Source organism: Myotis yumanensis, unplaced genomic scaffold (genome assembly GCF_028538775.1).
Source record: "Myotis yumanensis isolate MYYU_CA2020_CCGP unplaced genomic scaffold, mMyoYum1.0.hap1 SCAF_2, whole genome shotgun sequence".
In the NCBI taxonomy this organism is placed as follows: Eukaryota; Metazoa; Chordata; class Mammalia; order Chiroptera; family Vespertilionidae; genus Myotis; species Myotis yumanensis.
The window spans coordinates 44,625,428-44,645,270 of NW_027223753.1; the positions used below are offsets into that span (position 1 = coordinate 44,625,428).

At 35.6% G+C, this 19,843-nt stretch overlaps 1 protein-coding gene across 14 annotated transcripts in view; it reads right to left on the reverse strand.

Moving 5' to 3' along the window:
* DOCK7 (dedicator of cytokinesis 7) overlaps nt 1–19,843 on the reverse strand; it is a 180,929-nt gene that overhangs the window by 23,485 nt on the left and 137,601 nt on the right. For all 14 annotated transcript variants that reach the window (XM_070405267.1, XM_070405266.1, XM_070405265.1 and 11 more), the window contains 8 exons: nt 17,617–17,713; nt 14,859–14,955; nt 13,914–14,048; nt 12,440–12,592; nt 4,343–4,501; nt 3,588–3,688; nt 2,279–2,471; nt 546–689 (listed from right to left, as the gene is read on the reverse strand). In XM_070405267.1, the coding sequence (XP_070261368.1) occupies nt 546–689; nt 2,279–2,471; nt 3,588–3,688; nt 4,343–4,501; nt 12,440–12,592; nt 13,914–14,048; nt 14,859–14,955; nt 17,617–17,713 (1,079 nt within the window). The remainder of the gene's footprint in view (nt 1–545; nt 690–2,278; nt 2,472–3,587; nt 3,689–4,342; nt 4,502–12,439; nt 12,593–13,913; nt 14,049–14,858; nt 14,956–17,616; nt 17,714–19,843) is intronic.

The window sequence follows — 19,843 nt, forward strand, 5'->3', positions numbered from 1 at the left end:
TAGGTCACACAGGGATCTAGAATGTATTTCATGAAATTCCTGATATGTGAGCTCCAGGCCACTAACACCTACCAATAGGGCTACCAATGAGATGAGAAACCATGATCTTCCTGAGTACCAGGGTGATACTCAACACACTCAAACAGATTCTCCCTTTCATCTAATACACAGGCCATGCCAGTCTACCCAAGCAGGAACTGAAATCGTTTAGAGTCCTTGTTTTGTTCTGTTCTGTTTATTTTTAATAAAATTCTGTTCTGTTTGGTGGTGAAAGTTTTATAAACAACAATAAAAATCTGTTGTAGATTAAGGGTTGGTGCATAAACAAGCAAATAAAAAACACTAAAAGTGGCAGATTATTAAGATTAATAGGTGAGTAAGCAATAATAAATTGATGAAGATTTATTCCTAGATAGTTCTTAAGGTACTCAGAGAAAACTATTGTAAAGGAAAAGCAGGATCATAAGCAGAGAGAATAAATATACACATCACTAATAATCCAGAGGTATGTAACTGGGGAAAGAGAATGAGCATGAGTCACTCACCATAGAGAAAGAAGCAGCTGCTTGCTCCAGCAATCCCACAAGTCCTGACTCAGTGAAGTACTTTCCAGAGCAGATGCCTTCTTCATCGGGAGATACAACGTCATCTGAGACTGCAGACTCTTCTAAAACATTAGATGAAATATTCTAGGGAGAAAAAAAATCGAAAAGGTTTGTGAAATGGAATTAATTTCTTAGCATAGAAGATGTATATGAAGAAGTAATTTAAGATAAAATATAGTGATCAGCTTAGGTTAAAATAAAAAAGGGGGTAGTCAGCCTGGCTAGTGTGGCTCAGTGGTTGAGCACTGACCTATGAACCAGGAGGTTATGGTTGGATTCTTGGTCAGGGCACATGCCTGGGTTGTAAGCTTGATCCCCAGTAGAGGGGCTAGAAGGGTGCAGGAGGCAGCCGATCAATGATTCTCTGTCATCATTGATGTTTCTATCTCTCCCTCTCCTTTCCTCTCTGAAATCAATCAAAAAAAAATTTTATGGGTAGTCTATGCACAGAGAAAAGACAAATCTCCAAAACCTTTTTGTGATTTTGGAGATGACAGTAAAATGACAAGATGACAAGAAAACTTTTCTATCAATAAAAAGTTGTGAGAAATAAATTTTTTAAAATCATGGGCTAAGAAAAATATTAATATGACATAGGACATCTAAGGAGATTTAAATAGTATTTAATTGATCTTGTCAAAATTCCCTATGAGGGAAATTAAGGTACAAAAAAACCATATGGTCTCTTTGATTTGCCCAACCTACATTGAGTTAATAAAAAACTCAGGTATAATAAAAAAAAACAACCTTTACTCCCTAAGATTGGGATCAATCATTAGTTCTAAAAAAGAAATGATAAATATATACCTTAAATATTTTATTTTAATGTAAACACTGACAGTAGATATACACTCATTTGTCAATTTTTCAAGTAAGTTCAAGACCTTTTCTTTGTGTATGGGCCTCGAATCAGAGTTCCATGTACGTACTCTTGACTAAATACCCATAATGCAACCATTATTTAATATTTTCAGTTTTTATAAAGTAGAGTAAAAATTTGAACTTAAAAAGTTTATAAAATTATTTTAGATTTTTAGGAGCTTTTCCTAAAATCTTTTCTATCCATCGGGTCCAAAATTAACTCAACTGTTCTGGAGACTCACTTTTATCAAGTCTTTGCAAATCATTCGACCTAGTTTTCAAAGAAACAATAACTTACTTTCTTTTTGCATTTGGATTTCAACAGAGCATATAATATTTAATCAAAATTAGACATTTTCCAAACCTGGCATAACAGGTATTTTAAGAAAAGTAACACATAACTGACTCTTTGTAAGCAAAGAATTCAACTAGTGAATCAGAGGTATGTAACCCTAGTAAACTACCACCTCTGAGCGAGGTATTAGCATATTTTATACAGAGGATGGAGAATGCTGGTTATCTGGTGTGTTCAGTAAAAGCCAAGGAAGAGTTTCTACTGAATTTTGATTCTCAGTATTTTGAGTGTATTCCATAGATGACATAAAGTCCATAGTACTTTAGGCAAAGAGAAAAAACATACACGCACTGGTAATGCAGAGGTAAGACCATGTGGAGAGAATTATCAAGAAGTACTCGCATACCTTCCATCGTTATGCTTTCCCTTCCAGACGAATTAATCTAAACACCAGGGAGAAAAATTACAACCAAAAAAGGGCATACCTCGATTTAATGTAAGTCTGGCGGATTCCTACCTGAAATGTTACACACCCCACAGGGAGATATTTGCGGTCCTCCAGCATGCTCAGATATTCCGCAACCAGTGCTGCTGAGTGGACCAGGCACTGCGCAGCCTCAGCGTGATTGCTGCGCTCCGAGTGCTTGCCAGCCATGTTCTGCAACCAGGTCAGTCGCAGGTCCGGAGAGGTCTGGTAGCCCTTGGCAATTCTAAACAGAACAGAAATTCTCCCCAATTAGCATTTGCTTCCTAAGCTGAAAGGGAGTTTAGATTGCTTTTTCCTGGTAGTGTTTACCTACAAATTTCCCTATGAGGGAAATTAAGGTACAAAAAACCCAACCAATTAAGACAAGTTTTTTAGGGGAATGGAAATGTCTTTGTGTATGCTTAGAGAAAATAGCTGTGGGCCCATGGAATGGGCAATATCAGTTTTTTTTTGAGGGGGGGAGGAAGTACTAAAAATAGACATGCCATATTGAAATCTGGCTATTAAAACAATAAGGGAAAACTATGAGAATTTATATGTTCATTATGAAAAAACATAAAGATGTTTTATATTCAAGAAAAAAAGACTTATAAATATATTTGTCTTTTTTATGCTCTTTAAAGAACTCCAAAACTGTGAAAAGAGAGGGTCATGTGGCAAAGAAAAAGCCTCAAGTTTTACTTACATCTTTCAACATATAATAGGAATTACAAAATTCTGAAAATGTGCCCCTAGACATACTCTATAGCAGGGGTCCTCAAACTTTTTAAACAGGGGGCCAGTTCACTGTCCCTCAGACCGTTGGAGGGCCGGACTATAGTTTAAAAAAAAACTATGAACAAATTCCTATGCACACTGCACATATCTTAATTTTGAAGTAAAAAAACAAAATGGGAACAAATACAATATTTGTATTTGCATGTGGCCCGTGGGCCGTAGTTTGAGGACTCCTGATCTATAGCATAACCATATTTATAGTCAGGAAAATGGTTATGATAAATATTACTAAAGGATTGATTTTCACATTTAAAATAGGGTTCTTGAGCCTTCTTAGGAAGTCTAGGGCCCAAGACGCCAAGGTGTTAAATATGTTCTGATTATTTTTTAAAACCCTCTCGTTTTTTGATAATCAATAAATATACTGAACAATTATGCATAGTTCTTAAAAGAAGGGGTACACAAGGGATGTAAAAAAGCAGCCTAAAAAAGTGTATTTTTACTTTTCAATCTACCATTAGGAAATCACTTAATATTTGTATTTTTTTATCTAATGTTTCCTGTGTCTTACTAATTTAAGCCCATGATATAAGCTATTATAAGTGAATCAAACAAATGGTACCTGTACATTAGATCAATCAACATTTCAGGATCCTCCTGGTGTTCCTTCATTTTAACAGTATCAGAAAGGATCATATGAAGATTGAAAACCAAATCTTGGACCTGCAGCAGAGAATTATATGAAAAACATTCTTCAACTGCCATTCATTTACAATTACTAAATTAGTTTAGAAGATATTTCCGAAGAGTATCTGAAGATTTCAAAACAAATAATTGATATAGTTAAGAGTGGAATTGCTGGAGTATGGTGGGGTAAGGGTACTAAACTTTCCACAAATTCCTCAGCAGACTGTTTGTTTTTTTCAGTTCTTTCACTTGGAAACAAGTAGAACTATAAGTAGAAATAAAATATAGGGATAGAATAGATATAAAAAAGAATACAAAATACAATTCTCTCCTATGTTTCTGATTCTCCCAAAAGGTAGTTTGTAGAAAACTCTAGTTTTTAAGGCAAATTACTATTTCAATAATAAGTGGAAATAACGTTTCATCATAAAACTTTTTGGTTGCCCATACTGCCTGTCTACTCTTCTTTCTGTGACAAATACACAGAATTAAACCCTTCTTTATTTAATCCAAGAAGGAAGAGTAGCTTATTGAAATAAAAAATTCATCCCTGTCTATGGCATATGATATGTGGATTGAAAGAAAAATACAGGTTCCTCCAGTAAAAAACAAAGATTGATTTAACAGTTTGGAAAAGTGCCTATTTACAATCCTTTTTCAATTAATGATCTAGAAAGTGGCATTTCTGACCTGGTCAGGAAAGGTTGTTTCTCTCAATTCCAGATCTTCTTCAGCATAGGTCAAGATAGTCTTCAAAGAACGTCTTAAGAATTCTTCATTAAAATTCTGAGATGTACCCACCAAGGAAGATAGTGACATGGTTACCTGCATTTTAACCCTGGCAAAGTTCTGTAACAGAGAAATTATCAGGTTACCATTTAATATAGGAGAGCTTAAAGGAACAGTCTAAAAGAAAAGGTTAGTTAGTGAAAAAAAATACCACTCTAAGCAAAATACTTTTAAAAAGTAATGAGATATGCATATTAAAATCTTATTTTAAAAAGAACATAAAACTTACAGTTTTGCTGTGAACAATATGCTACAGAACAGGGTTTTAAAAAGTGCCATGTTTTACAGTTAAATTAGAAGTTGTGCCTAGACTTAACATTGACCTATTATGAAATACTAAAGGCCCAGTGCACGAATTTGTGCACAGGTGGGGCCCCTCTGGGTGGCTTGTGGGGATAGGGCTGAAACCTGCAATCCAACACTGCCTGCAGCTCCTACCTGCCGCTCCTGCTCATCCTGGCCCCACTTGAGGAGTGGCAAGAGGGGAGTGGGAGGGGTGAGCCTCTTGAGGGGAGTGGCTTGTGGGATCGGGCTGAAACTGGCTCTTCGACATACCCTGAGGGGTCCTGGATTGTGAGAGGGCGCACGCCAGGCTGAGGGACCCTTGTGGTGCACGATCGAGCTGGGGAGGGCTCCAGGGTGTGTCCGGCCTCATCTTGCCCAGTCCCCATTGGGGTTGGCCATAGAGGGACACGGGAGGTTGGCCGCCGGAAAAGGACCACGGGAGAGCTCCAGGGATGTCCGGCACATCTCGCTCAGTCCCAATTGGCCGGACCCCAGCAGCAAGCTAACCTACCAGTCAGACCATCTGCCCCCTGGTGGTCAGTGCACGTCATAGAGAGCGATTAAGCAGCCTTAGCATATCATTAGCATATTACACTTAGATTGGTTGAACAGTCGACCGGTCACCAGACAACCAGACACTTAGCATATTAGGTTTTTATTATATACAATGTTATTAATAATAACACAATTTTTACAGACTAAAGAGCTTAACCAACCATCACAAAATTCTTTTTTTTTTTAATTTGTTAATCCTTGCCCTAACTGGTTTGGCTCAGTGGATAGAGCGTCGGCCTGCGGACTAAAAGGTCCCAGGTTTGATTCCGGTGAAGGGCATGTACCTTGGTTGCGGGCACATCCCCAGTAGGGGGTGTGCAGGAGGCAGCTGATTGGTGTTTCGCTCTCATTGATGTTTCTAACTCTCTATCCCTCTCCTTTCCTCTCTGTAAAAAAATCAATAAAATATATTAAAAAATAAATAAAATTTAAAAAAAATAAAATTTGTTAATCCTCAACCGAGGATATTTTTCCATTGACTTTTAGAAAGAGTATAAGGGATGGGGGAGAGAGAGAGATACATCAATGTGAGAGAAACACGTGGATTGGTTGCCTCCTGCACATGCCCTGACCAGGGCAGGGGATCAAGCCTGCAACCAAGGTACGGACCTTTGACTGGAATTGAATCTGGGACCTCCAGTGCCGCGACCGGAGGCTGATAGTCTATCCTCGGAACCAAATCACCTAGGGCCATCACAAAATTCTTAAATGGTAGATATGGTCTTTAAACTCTGGCCCATTTCATTAAGTCCATTATTATGACATAAATAATTTAACACAAATCATTCATAAAGTAACTTAAAAGTAGAATCTTTAGAATAATGCCTACAAGAGAGTTTATATTCTTCCATTTTTAGTGTAAATTTATTTGTTTCACCATTCCCCACTAGGAAACTATTTTTAAGAGGTTATCAATAATAACATAGTAATTTTCAAATTGAAGATATTTTTGTCAAAATTCTATTTGACATCTTTATATATGTAAATGTATTATTTAAAATTTCCTAGCTTATCTTTAGTGGTAACACTTTATCCTGATTTTCCCATTTTTTATCCACTCTTTTGATACCAAAGACTCTGTCAAGAAACTTTAAAAAAATATATTTTTAAATTGATTTCAGAGAGGAAGAGAGAGATAGAAGCATTAATGATGAGAGAGAATCATTGATCGGCTGCCTCCTGCATGCCCCCCACTGGGGATTGAGCCTCCACGTGCCCTGACCGGGAATAGAACTGTGACCTCCTGGTTCATAGGTCGACACTCAACCACGGAGCCACGCCAGCCTGGCAAGAAACCTTTTTACTTGTCATACTCTAAATAGTCTCATCCATTTCTTTGCTTTTGACTAACATAGATAGATACATGCCTATGTCTTCATAGCTCATATTTTTCTCTAGAGTTCCAGGCTATTATATTTTACTAGATGGCTCTATCTGGATGTGTCTCATGGGTACTGCAATTTTAACACTAAAATACTTTCTCTTCCTATTAATTAAATGAATGGTGCTACTATTCATGTACTCATTCAAGCCAAAAATCTAGAAATCATTCTTCCCTTATTACTCATACTATAAACCCAATTCACAATTCCCTAATCTGTTCCAATCTGTTCTTTCTCCATTCCCAATGCCATTGCTTTAGTTTATACCCTTACCATTTCTTGCTTGAATTACTGTAATAACTTCCTAACTGATCTTTTTGCCTTTTCTCTAATCCCCCAAGTCTATCTTCTAAATAGCTTCAGAAAATTTTTTGTCAAATGCAAATCTAAACACATCTCTCCTTAAAAAGCTCCAATTGCTGAGCATAGCTTTAAGGATAAAACTCAAGTATCAACTCAGTAAATGTGTCAAACTACATGGTGGGAACTGAGACTACAATAACAAACAAAACAAATATTTGTCCTATGAAACCTTACTCTAGGCCTTTTCAATGACAACTTCCTCTCTTATTACTCTCTCTTCCAGCCATAATCATCAAGCAGTGCTAAAAAGTATTTTTTTCTCTTTCCCTGTCTCCTTCTATTATCTCCAGGCCATTCTAATTATTTAAAAAGCTCTATTCACCTACTTATCCTAAGGTACAGATGCCAGAAATAATAGGAAAAAATACTTCTTTTAAATAAAAGACTAATTTTGAAGTGATAAAACTATCTGTCCTGAAAAGTAAAAGAGTAAAAATTTGTGAAGAGTGGACAGAAACAGATTGACCAGAAACTTAGAAAGTTAGATAAGATGTATGTATAATAGCAAAGTTCCATGAGAAATACATTCTTGAAGAATTTTCCTACAAATACCTGGGCCAAGAAAACCCAGCTTATTCTATACTGAGTAATAAAATAGTAAAGAAGATCAGTGAAACTCACCAGATAAAGAACACTTATTATAAAAATGCTGTCATGAAACAGATGAAAGTTCTAATGAAATATTTTGCCTTACATTATAAAAAAGTGTGTGAAGTCATTAACTTTACAAAGGAAAAGACAGAAATAAAAATTTAAGGAAAGATAGCAAGAATCAGAAAGTGATGATGAAACAGGAGCTCACATGAGAGTCGACACTACTTGAAAAAGAAATAGAAACACAAAAGATAAAATTGGTAAAAGAAAGATGTAAAGAACATAAAAGTATGTATAGGGGAGAGAAAAGCACCTAAAATGAATAGAAATTCAAAAAGTGTTAAAAAAAAAAAAGAGCCCAGCGGCGTGGCTCAATGGTTGAGCGTTGACCTATGAACCAGGAGGTCACAGTTCGATCCCTGGTCAGGGCACATGCCTGGGTTGTAGGCTCTATCTCCAGTATGGGGGGTGCAGGAGTCAGCCGGTCAGTGATTCTCATTATTGATGTTTCTATCTCTCTCTCCCTTTCCCTTCCTCTCTGAAATCAATAAAAATATATTTTAACAAAAATAAAGGGTTAAATAAGGAAAGAGAAAATGATAGGTAAAAGGTAAAGCAAAAACAGATGCAACATATGTATAACTGGTAGCAAGCAGAAAAAAAAATCCAAACCCTGGAAAAAAACAAATATTCAGTTCTGCACTCAAGAAAACTTTCTGAACTAAGTGAATTAAAAGTAGACATGTGCCTGAGGAAATTAACAAAAATCAGTCAACACCATGACATATTCTACAAAAGGGATTTAATTTCAAATATAAAGAAAAAGATCACTGTCCCAGCTGGTTTGGCTTGGTGGATAGAGCGTTGGCCTGTGGACTGAAGGGTCCTGGGTTCAATTCCGGTCAAGGGCACATGCCTGGGTTGCGGGCTCAATCCCCAGTAGGGGGCGTGCAAGAGGCAGCCAATCAATGATTCGCATCATTGATCTCTCTCTCTCTCTGCCTTCCTCTCAGAAGTAAAAAAAAAATATTTAAAAAAAAAAAGAAAAAGAAAAAGATCACTTGAGCAGCTGAGAGGGAAAAATTTATGTAAAGGGAAGAAAATATCAGGCTATATTCAGATGGCTCTACAACAATATTTAATGCCAGAATAAAATGATAATCAAGTACCTTTTTTATCCTATTAAGTATTCTTTATGTTTTAAGTTTTGCTTTCTTGCCCTTTTTATTATTCAAAGTCTGAGGCAAAAATTTCATAACCATCCTTGCTGTCTCAAAAGTAGAAACAACTTTGAATAATCAAGAACTTGGGAAAATTTCCCAAGAACTTTCTTGAGAAAATAGCTACAGAATAGTATTTAGCTGCTTGATATTCATTCAGCTATGTTTGACATTTTTCCTTTTGGTACTTGACATAATTAATGATAAAGTTGAATAACTTTCTTGAATTCAATAATAAAGTTTAAAAAAATTTCGAAGCCCAACTCACACACAGAAGCACTGAGGATCAAACATAAACAACATCCATAAAGAAACCAATGAAAGCCAACAGTCACATATAGACCACCTCTTGCCATATGATATTAGGATCCCGCAACTGACTGAAAGTTCCTCCAAGTCACAGCCATATATCCTCCATTGTCTTGCAGCACCAATTTTGCATATATTTTGTTCTTCATCTTCTATGAACTTAATGCCAGTGCTGCTCAATAAAACCCAATGAGAGAAATAACTACAGTTGACCCTTGAACAACAAAAGTTTGAACTCATACATTACTTGTTTTCAGTAAATACTGCGAATGTATTTTCTTTTCCTTGTGATTTTAATAACATTTTCTTTTCCCTAGCTTACTTTATTATAAGAATATAGCATATAACACACATAACATACAAAATATGTGTTAATAAAACTGTTTATGTTATTGGTAAGGCTTCCGTTTAACAGTAGGCTGTAGTAGTTAAGTTTTGGGAGGAGTTAAAGTTATACGTGAATTTTTGAATTTGCAGGGATCAGTGCCCCTAACATCTATGATGTTCAAGGATCAACTGTACTAAAGAGTGAAATGCTAATGGTAGGGTTGTGCTTTGTAAGGCTACAAACCATTGTGATAGTTAAGATTTTTTTTTTCTTTCCCAAGAACCAATTTGTACTTGCTTGGTGGCAATATTACCCGTACTAAGAATTCATAATCTAACAAAATAGATGACTGAAGATATTACATAACTAGATAAAGGTAATTGTTAGAGCAATATAAACTTTCCTGAATATAATAAACATTACACCCAAAACATAAAGTGAACTAAGCAGAGAGTGCAAGGTAAAAACAACCAACAAATTTTTTTAAAGAAGGGGAGGCATAATAACATAATACAATAGAATTCAAGGATATATTTGTTATAATAGCAAATATGAAAAGATTTACTTCAACTTAGAGTGTATTACATAGAAAAATTCTATCTTGTATATGAGAGGCACACCTAAAATAGATTCTTAAAAGTAAAAATAAAGAAACAAAGGTAACTGAAGAACACATAAGAGATATAGGGAAGATAAAAGCACGCAAAATGAACAGTAGGATTCAAATTAAAAGAAATCAGAGGTATCTTAATACAAGGTAGAATTTAGACCAAAATAAGCTTAAAATAAAGCCTATTCAATTCTGAAGGGAATAATAATTCATAAAAAGGATGTAATAGTTATGAATATCAATTCACCCAATAAGAGCTAAAGGAGAAAAATACACAATTTGTAGGCTTAAAATCATTTGTCAGTCCAGCAAATGGACCAAAAATAAACAAGGATATAGAAAAACAGAATAATGTAATTAATAAGGTATTTTTGTTTGTTTAACTCAATGCTCTAAAAATAGGAAATACCCCTTCTTTTTAAATGCTTGTGTAACATTTACAAAAACATTGCATATATGAACACACAAACACACACGGTACAAAAGAGATATATACTGTATGATCACACTGCAATAAAACTAACATCAAAACTTAAACATGTCTGACCAGTGTGGCTCAGTGGATTGAGCATCACCCCATGCACCAAGAGGTTGCTGGTTCAATTCTGGTCAGGGCACATGCCCAGGTTGCAGGCTTAATCCCCAGTAGGGGGCGCAGAAGGCAGCGGATCCATGTTTCTCTCTCTCTCTCTCTCTCTAAAAGCAATAAATACATTATTTAAAACAACAACAACAAAAACCAAGAATTTTAAAAACAAGCCCTACCTAGGTAGCTTAGCTGGTTAGAGCATCGTTCTAAAATGCCTAGGTTATGGGTTTGATCCCAGGTCAGGGCACATATGAGAATCAACCAATGAATGTATAAATAACATAAATGTTTCTCTTTCTCTCTCTCCCTGCTCCCCTCTCTTTCTCTCTCTAAAATCAATATTTTTTTAAAAAACATTTAAAAAACTTTAAAACAAAAAGGACTATCAACTGTTTGGATTAAAAGAAAATACTACAAATCAGACCCAATAAGATACCAAAAACAGTGCTCAAAGAAAAATTCTAAAATTTAATTTTTAAATACTTACCTGAGTGAATTAAACATCTGACTAAAAAAACAAACAAACAAAAAACACCACACACAAAAAACTAAAATAAAAAATACAACACATGAATGTATTATCAAATAAATACTTAAATGAAGAATGGAATTCCTCAAAGTCTGGCATATAATCATAAAATATCAAGCCAAGCTATTTAAACATTTAATTTTCTTTATTACTAGAGGCCCAGTGTGTGACTGAAATCACACGAGGAGGTGCTCCGCGGGGGGCCAGGACCCGAGCCTGACTCACGCCGGCTGCCACAGGGGGCTGGGACCCACGCCTGACACTTGCAGCGTCCCCCGACCCCCGTTTGTGCCCACTCCGGGGCTGCCCGAGTCACTGCACCGGCTCAGGCAGGCCCCGTCTCTGTCTCCGTCTCCGCTCCGGGCCTCACCTGCACGTGCAACTTCCTCCTGTCTGGAGATGACCTGTTACAGCGTCCCGGCCTAATCTGCATATTACCTCTTTCTCTCTCTCTCTCTCTCTATATATATATATATATATATATAAAACTTTCATTTTACTTAATGATAACAATTAAAATTTATAACAGCTCAACATAGATTTATTTATTTATTTATTTTAAAATATATTTTATTGATTTTTTACAGAGAAGAAGGGAGAGGGATAGAGAGCTAGAAACATCGATGAGAGAGAAACATAGATCAGCTGCCTCCTGCACACCCCCCACTGGGGACATGCCCGCAACCAAGGTACATGCCCTTGACTGGAATCGAACCTGGGACCTTTCAGTCCACAGGCCGACGCTCTATCCACTGAGCCAAACCGGTCAGGGCTCAACATAGATTTATATTCAAAGTTTACTACTGCATGTTATTATTTTTTTTAAATACATTTTTATTGATTTCAGAGAGGAAGGAAGAGGGAGAGAGAGAGATAGAAACATCCATAATAAGAGAGAATCATGGATCGGCTGCCTCCTTCAAGTCCCCCACTGGGGATCAAGCCCACAACGTGGGCATGTGCCCTTGACCGGAATCGGACCCGGGACCTTTCAGTTTGCAGGCCAACGCTCTATTCACTGAGCCAAACCACTAGAACTGTATGTTATTTTTTAATATAGAAAACAAAATTAAGGATTTGAATTTTTATAAGATATCCACAGAATGAGAAATATCAAGATAGTCTAGGATTAGGCTCAAAATACGTAAAATAATTCCATTCTTCTCCCCAAATCCATAAAATAGACAGCTGCAGGAGTTATATTCCATTATGAATCCAGAGACAAAATACTTACATTCCCTATTTCAAAGTTTTGTCTCATCAGTAGATACAGGGAGGCACTAGCATGTGACCGTATTGTGCTGATGCTACTGCTACAGTGCCGGAGAAGCCGGAGGCATAAATCAGCACACTGTTCTGTCTCTTCTTCAAACAGGAGTTCAGGGAACTGTAAAAAACAACACCAACATTGAAGTTATGTAGCCTGAACTAGAGATTTATTAGTATAGCCAAGAATCAAAAGAATGGTGAAGGGACAATATTTGCTAATCTATATATATAAAGGCTAATATGCAAAGTGTCCCCTCATGAGTTTGACTGACCAACAGTTCAATCGCTCGCTATGACGTGCGCTGAACACCAGGGGGTAGCGTGGAACGAAGGAAGGCCCCAGCTGGCAGGACCCTACCCATGCATGGATTTCATGCACTGGGCCTCTAGTGGTTAATAATGTGGACCAGAGTCAGACAGACTGGGTTTGAATACTAACTATGGCACTGACTAGCTAGTAGCAGTGTGACCTTGGACAAGTTTTCTCATCCATAAAATGAGCCTAATAATATTATCTACATGGGGTTGTATGACTATCTTATATCAGATAATGTCCATAAAACACTTGGTATAGTAACAAACGTGTAATTCTGTAATATGTTTTTATTATTACAAAATAGTACTATAAGTTATTTTCACTGGTTAAGTTTCATCAACAGCTCTGTATTCCATCTTATAAGATGTATAAAATGAAATAGCTACCTTTGAATATGATCTCACATATTTGTGGAATCTAATGAACAAAAAGAATTGACCAAAAAATAAGACCTGGAGGAACAGACTGACATACCTCGATGTGGGGTTGAGGGGACGAGAAGAGATAAACCAAAGAACTTATATACTTATACGTATAGCCCATGGACATGGGCAATAGGGTGGTGAAGATCTGGGAGTGTTAGGGAGGAGCTGAGAGGAGGGAAGTAAGGATGGGGCGAATGGGAGATATCTGTAATACTATAAAAAAAAAAAGAAATAGCTACCTTTGAGATTTAAGAATATACAAATTTTTCGGAGGAAACGAATGTAGAAAATAAATATTTGAAGTCATTGAACAAACAAATGTACTTTATTTTCCATTCACCATATTTTAAGTTAATTTAAATTGAATGGACTGAACTACTTATTCATTGAATTCTTGATTTATCAAGTTAATAAGGAACAGGCAGAACAAGAAATAAGGAAAGCCCCAAATTTAAGATTAGCTATTAATTTTAGGCCTTTCTCCACATCAAAACTATTTTTTTAAGCCAAAAACTGGTTAAAGGTGATCCAAATAAGAATTCCAAAAGGCAAATAATAAAAGAGAGACAAAGAAGAATCAAGGGTCTTGGGCTTCTATAAAAACTTTAAATATAAATACATTAACCAATGAACATGTCAAATGATTTTAGACAATGTTAATAAAGTCGAATAAGACTGAAGGAACAAAATTAACCTACCTTTGAAACCAGGGCCCTCTGTGTAGCAAAACAGTGTTGTAGATAAACTGCACTTTGGTTACAAGCCATACTATGTAGTAGCACTTTTAGCACCCCACCAAGGATGCTCTCTTTGGATTCTGTTACAGAAACTGTCTGCAATTTAAAGATAGATAAATAAAAAAGAGATGTACTTGCAATTTGGTTAAGGAGACTGAATATGTATACACAAACAAATATTGTTTTTAAAATAGGAAAATAATAATATAAGATCTAGGACAGTGATGGTGAACCTATGACACGTGTCAGAGGTGACACGCGAACTCATTTTTTTGGTTGATTTTTCTTTGTTAAATGCCATTTAAATATATAAAATAAATATCAAAAATATAAATCTTTGTTTTATTACGGTTGCAAAGATAAAAAAATTTCTATATGTGACAAGGCACCAGAGTTAAGTTAGGGTTTTTCAAAATGCTGACACGCCGAGCTCAAAAGGTTCGCCATCACTGATCTAGGAGGACTTAAAAAAAAAGGAGCTCACCGGGATTTGGATAAAAGAAAAAAGGGAAAAACAGAATGGGCAGGATTTAAATGAAGTGGGCAGGGAGAGCCAGGATGTAACTTTTAGGAACTACTTATATTTTAAATGTAATTATATGGCTCAATAAATACTTTTCCCCTAAACCCAATTTATCAAATCTATACTTTTTTTTTTCTTTTAAATATATTTTTATTGATTTCAGAGAGGAAGGGAGGAGATAGAAACATCAACGATGAGAGAGAATCTTTGATCAGCTGCTTCCTGCATGCCCGCTACTGGAGATCGAGCCTGCACCCGGCAAGTGCCCTTGACCGGAATCGAACCCAGGACCCTTCAGTCCACAGGCTGACACTCTATCCATTGAGCAAAACCAGCGAGGGAACCAAATCTATACTTTAAATTCCTCTTCTTTGTGTTCTTACCTGGACAACAATCTCTAGTGTATCCAAAATGATTAGGTTTGCTTCAGTAGCCAGATTTCCATCAATCAGTGCTTCATGTTCAATCTCTGCTCTTGACCTAATGCAAAATAGTATAAGAAATTATATTTATGTTAAAAAGAAACAAAACAAAACAATAGATCCACAATTCAAAAAAAAGACTTAAAGATTCATAGAAAAACGAAACAAAACTTGGAACCATTTTTCAGTATTTGCCTGAATTGAAAATTATAAGAGAATAAGGGAAAAGACAATATTTTACATAATAATGTTTTGTTTTACCCTACATTTTCTTGACCATTCCTATACACATTTTATCACGGTGCCACTGAAAGCAGAAATACTTAGCTTCCAGAGATAACAGCAAACACAGGAAAGTGTTTTATTCTGCGTGGAACAGACACTAGGTGGTGCTATGTGGGCTTGCATTTAGGGCTGCTTCATGTAGCATTATTCAAAATGTTAAAGGATAAATGTACTTCCCCCCCCTAAAGTTTCAAAAAATTTTAAATTTTGATGCAGAAAATAAATGAACTCTTCAATGAAACTCTGGATGGAATCACACATTAGAAATAAAACATCTGATGCCAATCAAGTCATTTACTTGACTATCCAATATACACAAAAATATTATTTATTAAAAATAAAAAATTTAAAAAGAACTATAGATGATTTATGGGTAAAGATGAGATTTGTTTTAGTAGCAATAAACATATAGAAATTATATATTACATCTAAATAGACAAAACAATACACAAAATCAAAGCAAAAATACAAGGACATACTAAATGCTAACTTACTGAAGTTCTTAGATGTTTAAGTCTCTGAATCTTTATTACTACCATTAAAGAGAAAAGTTCATGAGTTTACATTTTACAAATTAAAGAGAAAATACAGCATAGTTAGAATTAAACTGAAAAAGAAAATAATAATTCCAGTCAAAATTTGGAAACTTAATATCCAGAAAGACTTCTGTAAAGAAATATGACAAAAATATAGTTTAGTCCTAGCTGGTTTGGCTCAGTGGATAGAGCGCCGGCCTGTGGATGAAGGGTCCCATGTTCGATTCCAGTCAAGGGCATCTGACCGGGTTGGTGGCCCACCCCCAGTAGGGGGCATGCAGGAGGCAGCCAATCAATGATTCTCTGTCATCATTGGTGTTTCTATCTCTCTCTCTCCCTCACTTTTCCTCTCTGAAATCAATAAAAATATATTTAAAAACATATATATGGCTTAAACAAAAAGTATCAGGAAAACACTAAAAAACAGCTTCCCTAGAACACGGCAAGATAAGCAGAAAGAACATTATACAAATGCAGAAATAAAGCAATATATGCTGACTGCTTTGTGAACTCCACAACACATGTGGAACAGTAATCAAAGAAATGGACTTAGGCAGACAAAGAAGAGAGAAAAATGAACACTCTAAGCTCAAAAATTCTAGCATATTAATTTTATACTCACTATCTGCTTTGGTCTGAATATTTGTGTCCCCACTACACTCTTATGCTGAAAATCTAATGCCCAAGGTAATGGTATTAGGAGGTGAGGCAAAGGTCATGAGAGGAAGAGGTCTTGGGAATAGGATTAGTGTTTTTATAAAAGAGGCCCCGGGGAATCTGTTTGCCTTTCCACCATATGAGGACATAGCGAGAGGGAAGCCTGTAACCTGGGAGAGGGTCAGACACCAAATCTGCTGGTGCCATGATCTTGAACTTCCCAGCTCCCAGAACTGTGAGAAATAAATTTCTGTTGTTTATAAGTAACCCAGCAAATGGTATTTTGTTATAGCAGCCTAAAGAGACTAAGAATTTCTGATAATTCCATCTATATGGTACTGAGTCTGCTGTTATTGTTTTTTCTCTACTGGCTTGCATAGGGCCTTGCTTTGTGTTTTATGAGTTCACTGATGTGAACTAATATTTCTGGAAGTTTATTTGTAAGAATCCTCTAAATCTTGGGCTGAAGATGGTTTCGGATAGAGTGACCAATCATCTTGGTTTGCTTTAGGACAGGACTGAGGGGTTCCCTGGGATATGAAACATTCAGTGCTAAAATTTAGGAGTACTAGGAAAACCTGAATGAGCTGGTCACCATATTCTAAAGTTTTTGGGCCAGTCAAGCTACTTGAGGGCTAACTTGTAATTACAAATTGTCAAGAGAAAATATTTAGCCCCTTAATTCAATGCCAAGTTTCAAGCCACACAATTTTACCTGCAGTCACCTAGGCAGTGAGAAGGATTCATTTCTAGTTCTCTTTACACTGTAGTCCTTTAGGCTCCTGGACTCATGATAGTGCATTTTCGGTTGTTTTTTACCTGGCTTGCCTCCATGCTAGAATCAGAAGACTCAGAGTGTTCTGTCTTCCATTAATTGTATTTTAGGCTCCAAGAGGGCAAATAATAGTTTTCTAATTTCTGGTAATGCTTGAAATATTTAGTTAAGTGTGACACCCAAAATATATTCTAAAATAGTTGTAGAATGCAACTTTCGAAGGGGGCGGATTGCTGGGGAAAATGGGGTAACATTTAAAATATATAACATTATGCTTTCCTGTACCACATTAAAAATTCTTGCCCCAAATCTGTTTAAATCTTCAATTTAAAAATTAAGTACAATAATTTTTTCTTCTAAGATTTGAATGCCTAACATATACATAAATAACATTAAAATTAGTCACTTTTACTCTTGCATCTGAAATTCCACAAGCCTATCATTAACATAAAATAGGTTATATTACTTGTCAAGCTTCTCAGTGTTTTGCCGCCAGTGAGTCATATCCTTTCTCCACCTCAGATTTTCTTGACTGCCAAAGGCACTTCCAGATGGGCTTCTCTCTGTCAAGTACATTTCAAAACCATTTTTAAAAATGTTATTTCAACTGGACCACTTATGTGTATACTTGCAAACATTTAAGAAATACTGCACAATGTTAATAATTTTATACACAGCCATTTTATCCTCAATAACAATGTAAAAACCTGACAATAGTGCTTTTTATTCAAAGCTTTCATAACAGTTACAGAAGAAATATGTTTGCTACATGTATTACAAAACAACAATAACAACAACACCCTTTTAAATAAGCACATTTTCTAATGCTGACTTTCTCAAAATCTTAACCATGGCTTCTATGGCTCTACATGATATAACTTATTCCCTACCATTATTCCTCTTGCTTGCACCACCACAGTTATATATGTATATTATACATATAATATATATTATATTAAATATTTATACATATATATATGTATATATTTATTGTGTGTGTGTGTTGTATTCTGAATATATGCTCCTGATTTAGAACCTGTCTAAGGGTTGTTTTTCCTTCTGCCAGATTGTTCGTCCCAAATTTTCACTGGCCAATCATTCCTTACCTCCACAGAAAGGCCTTTCCCAACTCTCCAACTTCTTTTCCTCTTAATCTGCTTTACTTTTCTCCATAGCACTTACAAATACAAGACTATAAACTACTAAGAACAAAGATTGTTTACTTATCCAGCACTTAATGTCTGAGGCTGACAAAGTTTCTGGCACATTGTCAATGCTCAATAAGTTTTTGTTTGATAAAGGAAGAAAATAAGGATAATTCCTAAAGTAATTACTTCTTTTAGACAACGGAAAGCAGAGCAAGAGAAAAACGGGCTTTCTCCCAGGAGGTTTCTAGGATGGAAGGTGGACTGAATCGCATAGACTCTTTTAAGGGGCAGTAGCAATAGAACTGATTTATACAAATCCAGCAGAAGTGGAGAAGGCATTGGGAATTGTGCAGAAATATAAAAATACTTAAACAATAGAATGCCATGATTTTAGGCTTTCAATGAGAAGCTAATGCTCCTTTTTGAAAAACATGAGACCTTAAATTGGTTGGAAAGATGGAAAGAAAAATGAAAGTCAAAATTCAGAGTTCAAATACTAATTTAAAAAATACTGAGAAAAAAATGTAATTTGCCACACAATAAAGGACATGTCTGGATATTTCTTCTGCTTTCTCTCCCTTCCCGTCTCTTTCTATCCTTTTCTACTTACCTCTTTTTAATTTTAAAATTTCTATCTTTAAGAAATTTAAAAAAAGAAAACAAGAATGATATGCCTATATTAAGATAGTTAACTAAATACATGTGTAGTCTATTTACATTTTTATCATAAACTTTTTTCATGAAACTGTTTTATCTCCTTAGTTAAGAATGTCTATCATTAGGTAACCTAGCTTAAAAGTCAAAATGCAAATAAGAATTACAAAGGCCTAATTTTTTAAAAACAAGAAGTTCAATTCTTTTTTTTAATTGAGATATAATTGACATATAACATTAGTTTTGAGCCAGCAACCAAGTTACGTGCCCTTGACCAAAATTGAACCCGGGACCCTTCAGTCTGCGAGTCAACGCTCTATACCATGAGCCAAACTGGCTAGGGCTATTTGTTTTAAATTCCACAAACAGAGCTTCAGTTCTTAATTCAAATAATGATAGCTGTCTTAAGGCCACAGGTTTAAAAATGTAACACATTTTTGTGATAGTTTGGAGAATTTAAAAGGTAGTGTAACTAACTTTGTAGTGACCATATGTGTAAACATTTCATCAATTCTAAAGTTGTGTAAACATTTCACAAATTGGAGGAACAAGAAAGGAAATGTGTAAACATTTCATAAATTGTAACATATTGTTAATAGTTTCACCTTTCCAACAATAAACTTCAGAAAGAGCTGTAGTATAATATGAAGAACACTAAATTGGAAGTCAAAAGATCCTGCTTCTGTCACTTAGTTTATGATCTAAGGCGAGTTATTTATCTCTATGAGTTTTATTTTCTTCATCTTAAAGATGAGGATAATATACATTAGATTTTGGTAATAATTAGATGACCTACTTGAAAGTTAATTTTCATGCCTTTCTAGAAGATTGTTTAACATAATAAATGAGTTAAAAGAAAATACATAGATACATTTTGAATTGTATATAACT